The 12,490-nt window shown below is 42.3% G+C and overlaps 1 protein-coding gene across 1 annotated transcript; it reads left to right on the top strand.

Annotated features, from left to right (window-relative positions):
- Positions 1-3,670: 3,670 nt before the first annotated feature.
- Positions 3,671-10,059, top strand: LOC123065983 (alcohol dehydrogenase 3-like). Its single transcript, XM_044489163.1, has 9 exons — positions 3,671-3,710; positions 3,804-3,940; positions 4,041-4,087; positions 6,894-7,216; positions 7,313-7,395; positions 7,503-7,578; positions 7,673-7,734; positions 7,820-7,915; positions 9,781-10,059. Exons 1-9 carry the CDS (start codon positions 3,677-3,679, stop codon positions 10,057-10,059), a joined length of 1,137 nt encoding a protein of 378 aa, XP_044345098.1. The 5' UTR covers positions 3,671-3,676.
- Positions 10,060-12,490: the final 2,431 nt, after the last annotated feature.

Here is a 12,490-nt window from a genome sequence, read left to right as displayed (position 1 = left end):
CATCAGGCATTTTCTTCACGCACAAGGATAAATAAAAAATGGTCCCGCAAATAAAAAAACAGTTCATAAATTCACAAAAAAGTCTTCAAAAATTTGGCAATTTTTCAACAAGTTTCCAAAAGCTTCACAGATTTAAAAAATGTTGTGAATTTTAAAAACTATTCCAATTTTTTAAGTGTGAATCTGTAAAAAAATTGAAAATTATTTAGTGAACGGGAATCGAAAAATGTTTGCGAATTCGAAAATTGTTCAGTGAGCAAGAGAAATGTTCGGTGAAAATATTCACGAATGAATATGAAAGTTATTCATGAATTTGAAAATATGTTGGTGAATTCGAAAATTGTGCATGAATTTGAAAATCATTCATGTGTTTCCAAAAACATTCATGAATTTGAAATTTTGTTCGGTGAACAAGATTTTAAAAATACTTAGGATTTTGGAAATCTGTTCATGAATTAAAAAAAATGTCTTGAATTCAAAAATATTCATGCATTCACAAAAATTACGTATTTGAAAAAATATTTGTGAATTGAAAAAATGTTTGTGTATTTTGAAAACCAAAAAATAAAAAATATAGAAGAAAAAAAACCAGAAAACCAACTCAAGAAAACCCTCTAGAACCTTACAAAAAACGAACGGAAGGTTCCGACTGGTTCCCGAAACCAAGGCGAATCGGTTCCTGGTTCTAGACATGAACGGTTGCAGTTTGCCTAAAAAAAGATCTTGTGTAATGAAAAAACGATTGTTATTCTTATTGGGCCGCAGCTGATGTCGGACCGCCTGTAGGCGAGCGCAAGGCGATACATATCATTTCGCTGAATTTTGTACTTGCGCACTGGGTTGAGATTCAAGATGGCAATGGCCCCGAAACCCGTGTCCCCGCGGGTTTTTATCCTATTAGGAACGGGATGAGCGACTTTCTATCCCCGCAGGCCTGCTGGTAGGTACATTATTAAATTCGACATGTTTCGCGGGTTTAAACCCGTTTGAGTACTACCCGAACCCGAAACCTGACAAAACCCGTCAAAATACATTATTCAGCACGCACCGATTCATATCGACTCAAGTGGCCCAAAGCCACAGTGCCCGAGGAGCCGAGCCCCACAGTATCGAGGCCCTGGAGTACAAACCAACCCCTCACTCGGTCGCTGCAGTGTTGCTCGCTCTTTAGTACTCTCTCTCTCTCTCCCGCACAACACGACACCTAAACCTAAACCTAGGTCACCCAGCCGTCGCCTGCTGCTGTAATATGCTCCTGTTTTTCTTCCAAATGTTGCTGTTTTCATTGACTGCTTATGGGGACGGGTTCCCCGTGGGTTTTGAAAACCCGATGGGTTTAGGGTACGGGCAAAAATTTAACCCCGCGCACATTGATGGGGACAGGGACGGATTTGCGATTTTCTCGTGGGAATGAGTTTGGGCAAGCAAAATCTGGTGGGTTTCGTCCCTGTTACCAGCTTGAGTTGAGACAGTCAATTTTATGGCAGAGGTCAAAGAATTTTTTTTATTACTCCCACCTTACAGTGTTTGTTGAAGTTGCGATCGGCCTTTATAACTGAGCATCGTCCGGCAGTGCTTAATCGGCGCTTCACGCGCCATTACTAAACCTGGTGCTGCAGCCGCTTGCGTGGACTGGCCCAACAAGCCCACGGATCACTCGCTCGCGCATGCAACCAATTTACCTAAAAAAAAGTTCCCTCGCTTTGTATTCCAAAACAAATCATCATTATACACGTCACAATGCTGAGGCGAGTAGCACATCAAGCCTAAAAGAAAAAGAAAAAGAAACAAATGCCAACAGCGGCAGCTCGACAAAGCGCGGAAGACCCGCGACCGTTGCGCCCTCAGGAAGAACCACCACAGCCCGAAGCTCCGATCTACTGCGTACTAAGCAACACCTTCAAAAAGGAATGCGACACCGACGACGCTGCTGGCCGGACGAATCCTAGGGTTTCCCCCAGTACGCGGAGAGAGGTGGGGGATGGTAACTACCGACACCCTCCAAGAAGGGAAAGTGGCACCCGCCGGTGTCACCGCATCGGAGCCGGACGGACCGACAAGGATTTCTCCCGCACATCAAACCCCACCGCCCAACCGGAGCCGACCAGCCAAACCACCGCCCAACACCATGCGCCATCATGGTTGCGCCGCCACCCACGCCGTCTCACTGCGAGCACCAACACGAGGCCAGGAAGACCGGAGAGAAGAGCCAAGCGATGGGAGCAGCAACACCAAGGCTGACGGGAGGGAACCACCTGCACCACCGTCGTGCGAGAGGCCCGCGCCTTCGGCACCGTCGCGGTAGCCGTCCGAACACGGTAGTGTGGCATACCAGGCCACCCCTAGCCCGACCAGGCCCGAAACGGGCCTGCTAAGCCCCGCCAGGCACGCTGTAGCAGGCTGGCATCGGCGCCGCCAGCACCCCGCCGTTCGTCGCTGCTCCCCTGCCTCCCGGGAGTCACGCTGCAGACCTGCCCCGATGCAGATCTGGGCCGAGCACCGTCGCCAGGTCGCGCCGCTGTGCCACCCAGCCGCCCAGCCACCCGCCCACGCCGCATCGGGGAGCCTCGCCGCCAGCCAGACCGCCGCCGCCTAGGTGCGCCCTCGGTGCAGCTCCGCCCCACGCCATAAAGCCACCGGGAGGAAAAGGTCAGGGGGCCGCGGGCGCCAGCGACGGCTGCGGGGAGGAAGGGGGGAGGGGGGCTGGAGGAGGAAGAGGTCGCCGCGACCACGTCGCCCCGTCACGGTCGCGAGAGGAGAGGAGAGACAAACAGAGTTTTTGTTCGCATGCAACCAATTTCGTTCGCTCGCTTGCTCACGCAACCGGTTTTTGTTCGCTCCATTAACTATTGGTGGTCAACTGTTAACCAATTTGACCAGTCGACTTTTGAAAAAAATCATGAATCTAGAAAAAGTTCATGAATTTGAAAATAGTTTATGAAATTGAAAAGGTTCATAATTTGAGAAAGGTTAATGAGTACGAAAATGTCTACGGATTTTAAAATGTTAGTGAACTTGATTTTTTTTGCAAATTTGAAAAAAGTTTGTGAATGAATTTAAAAAGTTACACTAATCTGAAAAGTGTTCACAAATTTGAATCAAGTTCAAGAATTTCGAAAAGAAGGTTCACGAATTTGAAAAAAAAAAGTTATTTTGAAAAAGTTGCAATTTTTTTTAAAAAAAGGCAATTGAACAAATGTTCAGCAAAACGAGGGACGCCTGGTCCCGTTGACGATGCGCCAGGCCGTGGACCGTTGCAAAACGAGGACGCTGCTGTTTTGGCAGTTGATTTTCTCGGTCGCCCTGGCTTTGATCACCAATGCAAAGTCAGCCCTCTCCGGCCACAGCGCTGGTTTTTTACTCCCCCTCGCCTACCGTCGACCTGTAGCCCCTTGATCACTTCACAACGTTTTCCAGATACCACATTGGCCCAATTTTGAAACCAGCGGACACGCGCGCAGAGCCTTCATTTCGGCCGCCTTCTCCAAGAAAAAACAATCCATCTTCTATCCCCGCTTGCACTGCAAGCTGGCCTTAATTACTCGCCGATGACTCCAGCACCAGCAGTATATATACAGGTCTCAGCCTCACCTTCGTTCCTCACCAAAATCTAGCAACGAACTGCAAAGCAGAAACAGCGACAAAGATCCATCTTTCTCTTCTTCTAGCGTCAAGGATGGCTACCGCCGGGAAGGTGATCAAGTGCAAAGGTTTGTTTCTGCGATAGCATGCAGTTAGTTTCATCGGATTTTGGTTGATGTTTCGAGGATGGAGATCTCAGTTGCATGGTTGATTGCTTGCAGCGGCGGTGGCATGGGAGGCCGGGAAGCCGCTGTCGATCGAGGAGGTGGAGGTGGCGCCGCCGCAGGCCATGGAGGTGCGCGTCAAGATCCTCTACACCGCCCTCTGCCACACTGACGTCTACTTCTGGGAAGCCAAGGTATCCCACTTGGGTTTGTGTTTTCCTATTGGGTATATTGTGATGTATCAGTGGGCAGTGGCTAATTAAATTTTGTGATGTTCTGCTTGGATTTGTGCAGGGCCAAACTCCAGTTTTCCCTAGGATCTTGGGCCATGAAGCTGGAGGGTATTTTTTTTTTCTTGAAAAGAAGGAACACTCCGGCCTCTGCATCAATCGATGCATACAATCATATTATTAAACAAAAATGTAACAAAGTCATAAGGTCCAAAGATGCTCATAAACTGAGCAGTAGTCGAAAGTAAATAAATCTGGAAAGCGCCACACCTGGCGATATAAGACTGAAAAGTGTCACATCCGGTGATATAAAAATAAGCTACGATGCCTACACATCTAGCCTATTATTAGCTCGCCACCCAAATTGGCTGCTCACAATGGTTGCACCCAATAACCAAAGGCTTCCTGAAATCCACATGAGTTAGTAAAGACCATATACGGATCCAAGCTGTAGCTCTGTAGATAATCTGCAAATAATTAGTGAATTGTGTCCCATTAAAAATCATATAATTTCTAGTGTTTCATATAGCCCAAAATAATGCACATAATCCTATCCGAATATGTTTAGCTAAGTGTACGTCCACTCCATTAAGCCACGTCCCAAATAACGTGTTTATGCTTCTCGGAGGTTGAACATTAAAGGCTATATAAATTGATCACCATAATAATTGTGAGGACATTCGAGAAAGAGGTGTTTAATCGTTTCTTTTTTATCACAAAAACAACACCTAGAGTTACCAACCCAATTCCTTTTTGCCAAGTTATCTTTGGTTAGAATAATCTCTTTATGGACAAACCACGTAAATATTTTAATACGAAGCGGAACTTTAATCCTCCAAATATGCAATGACCTCGACAATGGCCCGGAGTCATATCAATTAGGTCAGAATACATGGATTTCACTGAGAAGATTCCATTCATAGTTAACTTCCAGCGAATTGTATTCGCCTGATCAGATAGGTGAACCTGCATCAACCTACGAATCAGGTGCAACCAAGCATTCCAACGTTCCCATACTAGGGATCTCCTAAATTGGATATTAAGATGTATCGAATTTAATACTGCGGCAACATAATCCCTCTTACGTTGCACAATATCGAGTTTATGTTTTAAATTGCTTATATATTTTAGGATATTTGATGTTTTTGAGTGATTATTTTTGCATTAGATTCAAAATTTTGTCTAGTTTCTGTTTGTGCCATTAGTTTTCAAATTTGAATGATTTAAATATGTATTTGTTCAAATTTGCTTCAAACCCTAGATTATGAATAATTTGAGTTTAAAAATAGTTTTAATTTAATTCTTTTTGCTCCTATTCACATGTCAGATTGTTGTCACAGTAAGATTTATTTGGTTATTTTTAGAATAATTTAAATTAGGATTTTTAATTAAAACAGCACTACTTTGCTTATATAGTTGTTTTTATATATTAAAAAGTAATTATTTTTGCCACTTTAATAGAATGTGACTCTGGCTTGGTTAACCTTAGTTGTGACTCTGGTTGGGACGGTGCTAGCAGATATAGTCGACGGTAGGTTTGGATGGACACCATGTTGTAGTATGCTTCTGTTGGACACCATCAAACTCTACCCCCCCCCCCCCCCCCCCCCGCGTATCGCCATTTCAGTTTTGAAAAAAATAAAAGAAATGATAAAAACTTCAAAAAAAATCATTCGAGATGTAGTTATGTTACTATATCTACTAGTTAGGAAAATTAAAAAGCATAAACTTCGACATGTTTTGCAAAAAAGTGTTATGAAAAAGTAAAACGGCTATAACTTTTGCATACGATGTCAAAATGTTCAGCACGAAAATCCTTTTCCGATTTCGACCGCCATAGCCCGTTTTGCAAATTTTTAGAATTCTCAAATTCTGAAAGGAAAAAAAGTTATCCTTAAATTTAAGTTTTTTTGAATTTTTTATCAAGCTATGGTCAAACTATGGTCGAACTACTTATTCAAGAAATATTAGTGTTACTAATGAATTATTGTTTTTTAGAATAATAGTTTCAAACTCAAACGGTGCTTCATGCTCAAGTTCAACTCCTAAGGACTAATAGGATTGACAGCTTACTATTGTCAGGAAAACAGCAAGTGCAGACTTGGAAACTAGGGAGAATAAAACTCGAAAGTTAAGCGTGCTTAGACTGGGGTAATGTGAGGATGGATGACCAGCCGGGAAGTTAGATGATTTGGAATGAGTGGTACATACTTCAGTGGTGATGAGGGTGATTGGAGATTAAATTTGAAAATAATTCAGAAATTTGAAAATCAAAAAAATTCAGAAAAACAAATTTTGAAAAAAAAAATCCTTTAATCCCGGTTGGTGTTACCAACCGTAAGGTGGAGCTTCATAAATCGGCCACGTGGAGCTCCTTTAGTCCCGGTTCATAAGCAAACCGGGACTAAAGGATTTGGGCTTTAGTCCCGGTTCCGGAACCGGGACTAAAGGCCCGTTTTCTACTAGTGCCTAGCCATGTATCCTCCCAAAATCAAGTAGTATTACCATTACCAGCTAGGAAATTCACTCGTTAGAAAAAAGTTGCTTTCGTCCTTATTAATCCCTCCTAGAATGGTGAGTCCTTTGGCCTAGCGGTGACTTGGGCCAAAGTCTTAGAGTGTAAGTATTTATTCCGTAAGATTTGTATCCAATACCGATGGGCTCAGTAGATATTATGTATAGCCACTTGCTAAGAAGACATCTATTTTTAACCAGCTGGAGGGTATATATGCATCCTCTGTGTCTCTGTCTTGTTCTGTTTCAGTTTCGTAGGTTGGAGGAAGAATCTTAAATCATAAATCATACGTAGTTTATTCTCTCTGCCTTCTAATTAAGTAATTATAGTCATCCTCAACACTGATCTTCATAGTTTATCTTTTCTGGCATCTCTTTTCACCAAGTAGCTTCTTTGTCGCAGCATCGTTGAGAGCGTCGGAGAAGGCGTGATTGAGCTTGTGCCGGGTGACCATGTCCTCCCGGTGTTCACCGGCGAGTGTAAGGACTGTGCCCACTGCAAGTCAGAGGAGAGCAACCTTTGTGATCTCCTCAGGCCCGTGGATCGTGGCGTGATGATCGGCGATGGGCAGTCTCGCTTCACCATCAACGGGAAGCCGATTTTCCACTTTGCCGGGACCTCCACCTTCAGCGAGTACATCGTCATCCATGTCGGTTGCCTCGCGAAGATCAACCCCGAGGCGCCCCTCGACAAAGTTTGTGTTCTCAGTTGTGGCATCTCTACTGGTAAGACTGATATAATAGCTTGTCATGCCATTTTTCCAAATCAAGCACAATGGTTTAGGATGCCTCGATTAGTTGCTGAGTTCATTTTCTCTTCAGGACTTGGCGCCACGCTCAATGTCGCAAAACCAAAAAAGGGTTCCACGGTGGCGATTTTCGGTCTTGGAGCTGTAGGACTTGCTGTGAGTAACGTTCCAAGATGTTAATCTTCCACGACATATTTTTACAGGCTGAAGAGAATTATGCGCTATAGCCATTAATAATGACTGTATGCTTTTCACATGAGCAGGCCATGGAAGGGGCCAGGATGGCTGGTGCATCAAGGATCATTGGTGTGGATTTGAACCCTGCAAAATACGAACACGGTACAATAGTCTGAAAACAAGGATGTCTTGGCTAATGTTTTTGGATTGATAGAACACTGAACCTAACAACATGATGTACTACATTATTTTTTAGCTAAGGAATTTGGATGCACAGACTTTGTGAACCCAAAGGACCACACTAAGCCCGTGCAAGAGGTCTGTTCATGTCCCTCGGTAAATATTTTTCCCTTGGTTCAATCTTCAGATATGATAAGACTCACTGTGCAATGATGCTCTCCAGGTGCTTGTCGAGATGACCAATGGCGGAGTCGACCGCGCGGTTGAGTGCACTGGCGACATCGACGCCATGATCGCCGCCTTCGAATGTGTCCATGATGTACGTAGCTCGCACTATACCTACTATAAATAAATTAGAGGTAAATACACCAGTGATGCTTGAACTTGCTATGGATGTGCAGTTTAGTGCCTGAACTTGTAAAATACATTGAACTGATTCCATAACTTGGCATGGACGTGCATATACGGTTCAAATGACGTTTGTATACGTCCGCGACGCTGATGAGGCGTGCCAACATGGCATGGCACCCGTTGTCAATGACTGGACAATGGAGACAAGGGTGTGTGGCCTGTTTTTTTTTCTTTTGCAAAAACCCCTGCAAAATTATTTTTCATACAATAAGGCCCTTATAGAAAAACTGACAAATTTTTTGCTTCATGATGATTCATAACCTTGCGCTACAATTATTTTTCATACTATAATTATAAAATAATAAAAACTAGCGCCGTGGTGGTTAGAAAGGGCGACCTACTAGTCAAGTGCATGCTGGGCTAGCCAATAGACCACTTCACATTTGCTGCTTCATGATGATTCATAACCTTTATAAACTAGGCGGAACAACATAAATAAAGGGATTTTTGCGAAGTATAAATAAAAGAAATTTAATGAACCAGCAAAAATAGTACCAACTATATGACTCGAACATCCGACCAAAGCTTATAGACCAGGTACAGATGTCATTCCAACCAATGAGTTCTCATGTATCAAAAGTACAAGTAATCTATATGACTGTCTAACAAACATAATTTCAAAAGAATGCAAAAATCTTCATGTCATTAAAAAATCACATGTTATTTTAAGACATGCTCATTCAATTGAAAATATTTATGAATGATAAACATGTTTATATGATTCAAGTATTATTCATATGAGGATCCGCAATCTAAGGGCGCACTAGGCTTGTATTTTTTTTTAGAAAACACACAGTTTTTACTTAAAGCATTTAACACATTTATATACTACGTGAATATTTTTTTCAGAATGTGGAAACTTTAAAATTATATGAGAATTTATTTACATATATGAACATTTGTAAAACCAATATAATATTTTATTAAAAGGCAAACATTTTTTTCAAATTATAAGATATAATCTTAATTCATAATTTTATTATGTGTATTTTTGTTAAATTATTGCATTGGTATTTTATGTAATTATATGAAATTTTTAATGTAATTTGTTTTAAATATATGTCTATTGTTTGTAACAAATGATTATACTTTACGTAATTTTTACAAAATTTTGAAATAAAAAAACTGAGCCACGCCATGGTCTAATTTAGTGAGAGGGGCTTGTTATGTTATAAACCTAAATTTATCATTTTTACCATTAGATGTTGTCAGTTGGAGTGGTATGTGCGTCGGCTCTATAGCCCCTGGTTGTAGGTTCAAATAAACAGGGCTATATTGCTCGAATAAATTTTTAAATTTATGTTGTTCAGCTTTATATATGTATACTGTATGAATCCTTTTATGATGCTAAATTTGAGCCGGCATACTGGCTAGCCACACTCACCTGTGCGTGTCAGGTTGTTGTCTTGAACCCCGTACGCATTTTTAATTATTAATATATTTTTTATAATTTATCTTTGCAAGGAAAAAGTATTCTAGAGGGTTCTCCTAAAAAAACCAGGCCACACACCCTGTCCCTGACAGTGAGTCCCATGCCATGATGGCGCGATTGTCAGCGTCGCGGACATATAGAAACGAATTTGAACCGTATATGCACGTCTATGCCAAGTTAGGGAACCAGTTCAATGTATTTTGCAAGTTCAGGCATTAAAGTGCACATTCCTGGCAAGTTCAAGCACCAGTGATGTATTTACCTCAATAAATTATGTACTCCAAATCACAGGTTCTGCTTTAGAAGAGTTTAGACTGAATGTTGCAATCTGGTGGATGCAGGGGTGGGGCGTGGCTGTGCTGGTGGGCGTGCCGCACAAGGAGGCGGTGTTCAAGACCCACCCAGTGAACTTCCTCAACGAGAAGACCTTGAAAGGCACCTTGTTCGGCAACTACAAGCCACGCACCGACCTCCCCAAAGTCGTGGAGATGTACATGAGGAAGGAGCTGGACCTGGAGAAGTTCATCACACATAGTGTGCCCTTCTCGGAAATCAACACGGCGTTCGACCTCATGCTCAAGGGGGAGGGCCTGCGCTGCATCATGAGGATGGACCAGTAGATCGCCGCCTCTCATCATTCATCAATGTGTCTCGCTGATTTGGTGCTTGAGAAGCAAACGACAAAATAGAAGTTTGAAATCCCCCCTTGGATAATAATGTACTTGTCCCGATATGTGTTCATCTCTATGGTCTCAGAGAGACGAATGGGTCTTTGTTTTGTGTTTTGTCTGAGTGTGCCGTCTACAGCTTAAAGTTAGCATGTACTCCATCCGTTTCTAAATACTAGGTATTTGCCCGTGGGTTGCTACGGTGTATAAATATTCTAATACGGCCATAATTCCGTATTATATGATTGTGTAAATAAATATTACCAAATTCTTTCATGATTTTTTTGCAATCACTTATTGACTTGCCAAATAGAATATAGTTTATTTGGTAAGTCCATAAAAGATGAGACACTCTGCCTGGCAGGAAAAGGAATGTTGTTCATTTTTAATTTAAATAATCACTCATTGACTTGTGAAATACTCCCTCCATTAGTTTCAAAAAAAAATACTCCCTCCATTTCTAAATACTCATTTTGCTTTGTAGTGAAATCTCTAAAAGGTGTTATATTTAAGAACGGAGGAAGTAGAATATAGTTTATTTGGTAAGTAAATAAAAGATGAGACAATTAAGAAGGTTTTCAAGGAATGATCATCAGGAAAAATATGGAATGTTGGACGAAACACTCCGCCTGGCAGGAAAAGGAACACTCTTCTTTTCTTATTTTTTTCTAAAATAGGACAATGCATGTGTGTTGCAATGTGATATAAATAGTCTAGTATATTAGCTTGTGATTTGCATGTTCATATTAATGTGATTGTGTAAACAAATGTTTATCAAATCCCGCCCGTGATTTACCTTATGTTTTCATGAGACGTTTGGTTAGTAAATTAAAGTGAAATTGGTTTAGAAGGTAAGTAAATCAAGGTGATTGATTATTATATGTGAAAGATTGGACAAAAAGGTGGTGGGAAGAAATGTGAAACTGGAATTTTACATTCTTTTTAAGTAGTAGAGATAGAGATTTTAAAAATAGGACAATGTTCATGTGCTGCAACGGGATATAAATATTCTAGCACGTTAGCTTGTGATTTACACACCCATATTAATGTGATTGTGTAAATAAAGGTTTATCAAATCCTGCCTTTGATTTACCTTAGGTTTTGATGTGAAGTTTGGTAAATAAATTAAATTGGAATTGGTTCAGAAGATAAGTAAATCAAGGTGGTTGATTATCATATGGGGAAGGTTGAATGAATAGGTGGTGAGAAGAAAGGAGAAACAGGAACTTTACGTTCTTTTTAAGTAGTATAGATAGAGATAGAGATTTAAAAGAATAGGACAATGTCCATGTGTTGCAACGGGATATAAATATTCTAGCGCGTTAGCTTGTGATATACCCACCCATATTAATGTGATTGTGTAAATAAAGCTTTATCAATCATGTCCGTGATTTACCTTATGTTTTGATTAGAATTTTGGTAAGTAAATTAAAATGAAATTGGTTCAAAAGATAAGTAAAGTAAGATGATTGATTATCATATGGGGAAGGTTGAACGAAGAGGTGGTGGAAAGAAAGGAGAAACAGGAACCTTACGTTCTCTTTGTTGGAAATATTAGCACTTTTCCGATTAGACTAATCCACGAGTAAACAGTAAGCATGGCATAAAACGTGTGCATCTCATAGCTATACCTAAGCATACTAGCACATATAGAACATAGAAGCGAACCATCTATGAGCAGGACATATACGACTAGTACAAGTACGAGTAAACGAGGGATGAACAGATCATACCCTCCGGTTGGCCAGGCCAACGCGGCTGCCGCAGCAGCAGCCTCGGCGGCGTTTGTGGCCTTCTTCTTAGCGGCGGCGGCGGCGGTCATGGTGTCGATGCAGAGGTAGTAGTGGAAGCAGAGGCAGCGGAGCTAGGGACGGATCGGGAGCAGTCGCGTCGAGACGCTTCCCAAAAACCTTATGCCGTTCTCCCGGGCAGGATCTCGAACGACAGGGTTCCAGAGGCACCTACTCTCCCAACCAGTTGTGCACGCGGTCGTCAGGATGGGGTCGCCGGATACAGCACAGAGTGAGGAACAGTAGATGATGGCTAGGTTACGCGAGAGGGGGTGAGTGAACCGAACTAGGTCACTCCACTGGCCAGAGCCTTCTTAGGCGGAGGCCCACGACCGAGTCGACGCACTCGGGTCGCACACCCGCTCGGCTCGGCTCATTTCCGCAACCCGCGTCGCGTCGAGGAGAGTCGGGCGGCGACGGAGAAGAAGGAGCGCGCGTGTACCACTCCTCTTCCCAAGCTCCCAATGGCAAGTGGTAGAGCAGCCCTTATAAAGGGGTCTCAGCTCTCCTCAACTAGCAAGGTGGGACTAAACTTCTCACCACCTGCCATCTCATACATGGGCCTCAAGATTAATCAGGGATTAGTGTCTGAT

Source organism: Triticum aestivum, chromosome 1A (assembly GCF_018294505.1).
Source record: "Triticum aestivum cultivar Chinese Spring chromosome 1A, IWGSC CS RefSeq v2.1, whole genome shotgun sequence".
NCBI classification, from domain to species: domain Eukaryota; kingdom Viridiplantae; phylum Streptophyta; class Magnoliopsida; order Poales; family Poaceae; genus Triticum; species Triticum aestivum.
Note: the sequence above shows the minus strand (reverse complement) of the source record. Positions and strands in the feature narration are given on the sequence as shown.

What these genes read in the sequence shown, in the direction of transcription:
- LOC123065983 (XM_044489163.1), top strand. Translation starts at nt 3,677, where the DNA reads ATGGCTACCGCCGGGAAGGTGATCAAGTGCAAAG. An exon ending in TTGGGCCATGAAGCTGGAGG is followed by an intron (nt 4,088 to 6,893) that starts GTATTTTTTTTT and finishes TCTTTGTCGCAG; the next exon opens with CATCGTTGAGAGCGTCGGAG. An exon ending in CCCTGCAAAATACGAACACG is followed by an intron (nt 7,579 to 7,672) that starts GTACAATAGTCT and finishes ATTATTTTTTAG; the next exon opens with CTAAGGAATTTGGATGCACA.